The sequence below is a fragment of the Paramisgurnus dabryanus genome, chromosome 6 (assembly GCF_030506205.2).
Source record: "Paramisgurnus dabryanus chromosome 6, PD_genome_1.1, whole genome shotgun sequence".
NCBI lineage: Eukaryota > Metazoa > Chordata > Actinopteri > Cypriniformes > Cobitidae > Paramisgurnus > Paramisgurnus dabryanus.
Genome location: NC_133342.1, coordinates 30,718,859 through 30,727,056, shown reverse-complemented (window position 1 = coordinate 30,727,056; position 8,198 = coordinate 30,718,859). Strand labels below are relative to the sequence as shown.

General features: G+C 36.3%; 1 protein-coding gene across 1 annotated transcript; it reads right to left on the bottom strand.

Annotated features, from left to right (window-relative positions):
* Nucleotides 1-1,238: 1,238 nt before the first annotated feature.
* On the bottom strand, nucleotides 1,239-3,030 carry klf17 (Kruppel like factor 17). The gene is made up of 3 exons (XM_065275504.2): nucleotides 2,935-3,030; nucleotides 1,812-2,802; nucleotides 1,239-1,697 (listed from the first exon to the last, which is right to left on the bottom strand). Exons 1-3 carry the CDS (start codon nucleotides 3,019-3,021, stop codon nucleotides 1,522-1,524), a joined length of 1,254 nt encoding a protein of 417 aa, XP_065131576.1. The 5' UTR covers nucleotides 3,022-3,030; the 3' UTR covers nucleotides 1,239-1,521.
* Nucleotides 3,031-8,198: the final 5,168 nt, after the last annotated feature.

Genomic DNA, 8,198 nt, shown 5'->3' with positions numbered 1-8,198 from the left:
GTTTGATTTAAACCTTCATAACTTAAAAAATACAGCTAAGTAGCATCATAAAACAAAATAATAACATAACAATAAACATGTTTTGACAAAAACGTTAAAAATGGAGTTATCTCGTTTTGCAACGAAACTCTTCATATTAAAAATATAGTTATTAACTAATTAAAGGCCCACTGTAAAATGTTTTTAATGACCAATAGAATAACTGTGTTGTTTAGATGCATGCATGCCTTGCTGCCAGCAGATGGAGACTATATAACAACGAATTATTAATGAGTCGCAAAAGTACAACCCCTAACAAAAATTATGCACACTTTTCACCATACTTTGACAGTTTTTTCTTCATAGAAGTACTGCTCGTAAACGTCCACAAGCTTTCTCTTTTAACTGCTGACTAATTTGTATTTTTAGACCTCGGTATGCAAATTCCAAGTGATGCAATATTTTTTTAACATTGTGTAATTCAAGAATTTTGTTTTTAATTAGGATTTTTTTTACCACGAATTAAAGTAATTGTATTTACTTTGCTTAAAGTATGCTTTACAAAGCCAGAATGTCCAATTATTATCAGCATGAAATTCATTTTTTAGCACATATTTTACGTACAATTTTTCTAAAATGAAACTTTAAATCTGGTTTCAATGTTCAAACTGGCAGAAAATACCTTCCATAATAAACCTTCACCTGGTAACATCGTAAGGCTACAATTCAAGATGTGTGTTGTGTCATTCAGAATCTTAGAATATTTTGTTTGTACAAGTTGGAGATTAAAAGTTTTTTATTGCACACGTGAGAGTCAGGTTTTGTGGTTTTACTGTCTAAACCTTTTTTGGACAGGAGAGGGCGACATTAATGTAACTTTCCTGAGAAGATTAAACGTGTTCTGGTTTTACTGGTTAACTGCCATCTACTAACATTCACAACGTGTGTGATTATCTGACATCTACAATTAATATTCACAATATTTATGATTATATGTAGTAGTAGTATAGAGTTAAATAGATAATTAGTAACAAAAGTCTAATTACAGTTGCAATAGATGGCATTTTAAATGTGTTTTATAAGAAGACAAAGAGCACTGGCCAACAGATTATTTTGTATTTTCAATCATTTTCGTTTTCTAATAAAAAATTACATTTGCCTTTTACTTTTTTTTTTTTTACTTTATTTCTATTATTTACACTAGTCACAAGATGAGGAACATCAAATGAGAACCTTAGACAAAAGCTTGAAAAATGCATTTTTATTCTTCTGTAAATCCATGAAAAAAATATTCCCTGGCATAATACAAATGTATAAACAAAGTTAAAAATACATATATACAAAGCATGGGTCCTGCCCCTTTTCTATACATCTGGGAAAATACTACATAATTTATCTTCTAAATGAGAATCTCCTTCTATTAAATACTGTCATAATTTAAAACAAATGACATTTTACTGCTATTAACATAACTGCTATCCCAAAATAGGAATTGTCTTGGCAATATAAAGTCCTCTGGTGGTTTAAAATACAGTCTTTTGTTTACATATGTCTCTTCATGTGCAGGGCCAGATGATCAGATCGGGAAAAGGCTCTCTCGCACAGGTGGCACTGAAACGGCCTGTGTCCGGTGTGTTTCCTGTAGTGACGCGTTAACTCATCCGACCTGGCGAACTTCCAGCCACAACCTTCCCAACTGCAATGATAAGGCTTTTCACCTGTAAAACAAACGGAAATACATTTATTATGTTGTCCAATGTGGATGCTATTTACAGAGACATCAATAAACAATTAAATAAAACCAACAACCATAACAAAACAAGTCCGCCTACCTGTATGCGTCCGCATGTGCGCTTTCAAATGAGAACTTTTAGTGTAAGTTTTCCCGCACCCCGGGAATTCACAGCTGTGCGTCGCGGTCCGTTTTCGTGCCCATGTCCGACGGCCTCGTTTCGGCTTGTCTTCAGGATTTAAAAATCCCAGAAGAGGTGAGGATGGTGGGGTCAACATCACACCTGGCATAGCCGGGTGATTGGATCGCAAGGGTTCGCTGAACACGTTATAATGTCCGTGATACTGATGCTGACCGTACTGAGGTGGATAAGGCGCGCTGTTCATGTATTGCTGTTGATGTGCAATGTTAATGTGCTGATGTGAGCTCATCTCTGTCAGGATGCAGTCTTTTCTTCCTAACATGTCCCGAGCAACATCTTGTTGCATACCGTGATGCCCGTAAGCCTGGTGATGCATTGCGCGCTGGTGATCATGTCCATAATAATTTCCCACGTAGTCGTTTGCCATCATGCACGGTTGTTCGTGGTTTTCCGTTTTTATTTTGTATCCCACATTGTTAGAGTTGGGCACCTGTAAGTGCGCCTGGTTTCTAGAGTTCAGAGCCCTTAGTTCAGTGTATTCCAGTCTGTCTAAATGTCCTTTCAAACTATATTCATGCGATGAGTCGCCATGATAATTCATGTCTGGTGTAAACAGCTCTGCTACCAGACTGTGACCAGAACGTGCGCTAAAGTTGTTGCCACAAAACGCGTTTGGCGTCGGGTGACATCCATCGCTGTCGTAAACTGTACTGCAGCTCTCCGGTGACTCCGGTAAGGAATAGGCGGGCGGCTGCTGTTGCGCGGCGTTGTTGTCATTGTCAGACGTGACAGAGTTGGACAGGATGAACTCTAGATCCAGAAACTTGGAAAGATCGTCCTCGTCTTTAGCCAAAGGTGGCGACTCCACGATGCTGAACTCCACCTCGATCAGAGGTCTCATGTCGCCAACTGTTGTCGAGCTGCTTTTACTGGGGTCGGTCTTCCAGTCCTGGACAACAAACATGTTTTGGGTTAGACGGACTCATTAAACACTAATATAACAGTTTTTGCCCATACAAATATCATTGCGTGCTAAATAACCAATACAGTCTAAAACTTGATGCAATAAAAAGTTACTCACCCGAACAATTTCAGCCTGCTTTTCGTCTATAATCTGGTTGTTTGAAAATGTATTTATCGAAGGCAACATTGCATCGGCAAGAGCCATGTTGCAAATGTTAGACAATTCAATAAATGCTGGTTCTCATTCAGTCCGATACAGTGGATGCGTCTCTAATGCGCTTGCCTGTCTGTCTACCTGTCTCATTATAAGGAGGATCTGAATATCTTGTGGGCGTGCACTCGTGACGTGTAACTCTAGTTGTAGCCTATCACGTGTTTACTGGTGCCATCCTTGACAACATGTAAATATTGTTAAAACCCAATCAACGATTTGGTCTCAGTTTAATTACGCATTACTCATTAGGTCATTAAATTACTTGATTTTGCTTGGTTTAATAAACCGTCACTATATTCCAACACAGAAAATCGAATTGTTATTATATTGCCATTATTTTATTTTCACGTATATTCATTTATTTATTGCGTAGTCATTTAGTATTTATTTATTTATTTTATGGACTTTCGATCTTTCGAAAAAAAGGTACACTATTTCAAGAGTTATTTATTGAATGTTTTTGGAGATACTCCAAACTTTATTTTGGTTTTTATTATGAGTGCATAATTTGACTGCTGAAGGGGGCGCCACGAAACCCCCGCCCGCAGAACTATTACATTTTATTACGGGACACTCAAACAAAAACTTTTGGTCACCTATATTGGATATTTAAATTTATCCCAATTTTTTTTTTTTTTAATGAATCCAATAAATGTGCAAACATTCTGAAAAATCTAATGCTCACATACGATCAAATAAAACTAGAATCACGTGTAAAATAATAAATCAAGCTTAAAACAAATAATTTGGCTATAAAAACAGTTACAGTACCAGTACAATTTTTATTGTTGTGAGTTTCACCAAGCAATTTGCCCGATCCTACAGTATGTGTCTGATAGGTATTAATTTATCCAGATTCAACTCCTGCTGAATTTGCATTTGAACAAGCGGCTGTATAATCTCGGAGCAATCGAAACAACATGATAATCTCAATGTTAAACAATGCAGGTACATGTTAGTTAATGATCTCTAAGTCAATAGACCTCCTCTTTCAGTTGATTAAAATGCAAATTATTGGCCTAATGCTCTTGGGCTCATGTTTAGAGACAAGGTGGACACGCTTAAACCAAAATAGCCTACTACAGGTATTCTGTGGTCCACCTGATGCCTTCAGGACGAGGAATGAAATCGCAACCAAAACAAATTAAAGTGTAACATTAGCCTAAATGTGGACAACAGGCAACATTACTTTTCCTTAAATAGCTTAAAATATCTAGTACACTACACTTGAAATCTGTGGATATCTAAGTGCGACTGCGTGTAGTGTATCTCTGAGAGGTTTCGTTCATTGTGTTAGTTTATATAGCACAGTTATTTTTATCCACTCCACGCAGATTCCGGTACAATAGCATTGTCTGGAATGAGTTTCCTGAAAAACACAGAGAGCACAGACTATTTATTTGAATTGTATCTACCAATTTAAGGTTGCAGTGTACACAATGTTTTTCAAAAACATTGATTAATCGTTAATTAGTGATTAATAATTTAAATAATAGCGCCAAAGCTAATTTATCAGCATTAATTATATTTAAAAAAAAATAGTAATAATAATTGGTAAATATCTTTAATTTCTAATTACCTCTATAAATTACATTTTGTTATTTTAGTAAAATATAACATATATTTTCGGTACTTTCTAGCTATACACGCACTTCTATCTTGTATCTTGCCTTTGAGAGAGAGAGAGAAAGGAAGTTTTGTTTCTTTTTTCTTTGCTGTTTTCTAAACACAATTAGAAAGATTGCAGATTGGCAGACAAGACACAATCTTCCTGGAGACATACAGTTGAATACAAGTTGATTACAAGATGCCTAATTTGAGCAGAGAAATTATTTTATTATGTCCAATTTAATCACACAAAAGCAGATAATTTTCTTTAGATTACATAATACATGCTGACATATTTTACAAATAATATATTTATTTATATATATATATTTTTTTTCATATAATGTGCATTTCATTTATTTATTAGTTTTTATTAATTTAAAAGTGGTTTAAAATATTTCTTTAAATCTTTAAAAATATATTTAAAATATTGCATAAATAAAGTATCCTCCTGTTTGTTGTTCCAAAAGTTAAAATGAGACGTGCTATTTTTTGCTCCTGTTTTACAACATAGTCCTGTAAATATAACACAATATATGATTAATTTTTTTTACATGACATGTACAGCAGTTTATTTTAATTGCATTATGACTTTAACACATTGATTAATCATTCAAAACACTGAGCACCTCTGTGACAGGATTAAAAAAGTTAACACTTATATTTAGAACAAACAAACAAACAAACAAACATGCAGTAATTGGGTTTTGATGATATATTTAACCATAATTATTCCCATTAGCCATAATGGACTGAAGCTATCTGAGCTCTCACGGATATATAAATGTTTCATATAACCTTAGCTGTCTAAGAAATAGAATGAGTATCATATTAAGGAGCAATTAGTCTGCAAAGGCATGCATATCTTTTCTGCTGGATTTTAGTAGGGAGATCAGATAAGGAAAATGTTGATTTTATGAAGGAACACAATCCTCGTGTCTCCACCCTAACACGCTTATGGCTTCTAAAAGATACGTGAGCCTTGTCAAGTATATGTGTGCATGATAACAAATGTTTATATCTGTTTACATTCACAGACATAGCATGCTATGTATTTGTGCACACAATTTTATAATGGTTTCCTTTAGTTTCTGTTTTTCTGAAGTTGACATGAAATGAACTTAAACAACCGAAACTGGGAACTTCAAATCAGACTGGAGGATATTAATGCTATAAACAAAATTTGAGTATTTAACGTTACTCAGCACCTCTCCCACACAAAGATTGATAATCGAATACATTGACCGAGCAGATTCAACATCTATTTATCACTTGGTATTAAAGCTAGACAGGCAAGTTGTAGCAGCACTCCTTAAACCCGTTGGGAAGTAGTGCACTGCAGGGTACACAAGTCCCTTCAATACTTGCAATGTCTCAATTTATCTTTTCAAGATTTGGTTAATGTAGTGACTAATGGATGAGTCAGTCGTGCACACCCACAATCAGAGTTTTTTATGTAAATCTGGATCATCTGCCTGCGCTATGGCTGCTGCTGGATTTAACCCTTGAACTGAAGTTCACGTCCATAAAAAGCATATCGTGCTGTCTCTTATAAACTTACATTGCATGCGGTAGATTAAAAGTGTAAATTGTACGTCATTTTTATGGCAAAATACTAAAATAATTGTATTTATTTATTTGAATTTTGAGGATCTGCCCCTTTCCCTTTCATTGTTCTGTGTTGTCTAAGTGCAGGTAATTACCGATCCCTCAGTGACACAACCACCTAGACAAATTTGTGTGGACATAGGAGCAAATATTTGTGTCCAGTGACCGACCACCAGCAGAGCCCTCCACTCCATCTTCCTATGCTTGTCTAGTACACAAACCTGACAAAAGGACTAGTCCTTTCACTTCCATCGGACCATGCTAAAGACCTGAGACCCATTACAGGTTTTCAGACAAGACAAGGTGCAGGTAAAGACAAAACCTTTATCGGCACAGAGGTGGTCTCCGAATGGCCAGGGGCCAGTGTAACCATACACAGCAGATTGGGAAAACTATATAAGACTTTCTACTAACCTTTTACTAAGGTTCTTTCTTTTCTCTATAGAACCATTTAGATAAAAGGTACTTCTATGAAATCATGAAGCACCTTCATTTTTAAAGAGTGTAGTTGCATTGCTGTGCACACCATGAATGTGCCCTGCATGCACTATATTTACTGTAATTGATGGCCTCAATCGCTTTTTCCTTGTGTTTGTCTTCCTGTTATACTGGCTTTTCATTCAGGCACTCCGAATTTCAATTACAATCTAATCTAGAGTCTCCAGAATAGTAATTATCCCCCATCACCCGAGCAGGGGGGTGCTATCTAACATACTGTAAATACTCTCCTATAAATGATCTGAGTAAAAGAACACAGAAACTGTACCTTTGCTGATTCATCAAAGAAATAAACAGCACATAATCTAAGGGTGTGGGTCAGGGATATGGAAAATCATGGGAATATATGGGAAAAACAATTGTTATTGGTATTTGTGCTAACCCTGTTGAGGAAATGACACAATTACTGTATTATACTGTACAGATGTACATTTACTTTTAATATTTGTTCACGTTAACATGATGAATTTACCGTTATTATGTTTCATATAATATAGATATCATTGCATCAACATTACAAATCATGAAAGTGAACACGGTGGATCTTTCTAGCTTCCAGAAGCTCATAAGTCCTCCGACTGAGCGTTGCTCCATGTCTCTCATCTCCCCTGGAGGCCTCTTTGTCTCCAAGTGTAATTGCCTTTGCCAGCTCTTGTCTGGGGACACAAAACTTGTCTCTGTGAATGACTGCATATGTCTGAGGTCAAAAGTCCACGAGCGAAGTCTTTCTTACAAGCGTACACCTTTCTGCTCCCAGATGCCAGACATGAGTGATGCACTGGAGAAAAGTGACTATTTACACTCCGAAACTTCGTTGTACTTTGTCATCATGACTATGGGCGTGTGGGAGATTGAGTTTTTGAGTTATTAGTTAAGTTAACAGTATCAACTCTATCTCAGATATATGTCCATTCTATTGGAGATGTAAAAATAGAAACATCTCCATGTTCGATTTGTTTCCTGAAACGACATGTTTACAAAACACTCAATCTGGACGAGTTAAAAATGTTTAGACCCAAAAGCAGCTATTCGTCATGCATTCCATTATACAATTAGCAAATGTTGATAAATCACATGCCTTTATGTGTTTAAGTGGTTGTTTTGCCAAGCTGCAGTAGGTTTGACACTCAAATAAAATAGAAAGCTAAAAAAATAACACCTGCCCAATAGCGACAGCCTTTGTCCGTCTGCAGACTGCGGGTCTTGTTTTCATTCATCAGGGGTGACTTCTACTGTAAAGAATGTAGAAAAGGCATTGGAAGCAAACCCATGTTATGAGCTCACCTGTCTGGGTAATGCCTTTCATTTCTGACAGACCTGCACTCCGCCATTGTCACTGCCTCTGTCGGTCTATTCAGCCACTGAGGGAAAATAAACGCGAAAATGAGAATAAATTGAAAGAAGGCGATCTGTGTTTGGCGAAGAGAGAACCTGTGATTAAAGCACAACAGCTC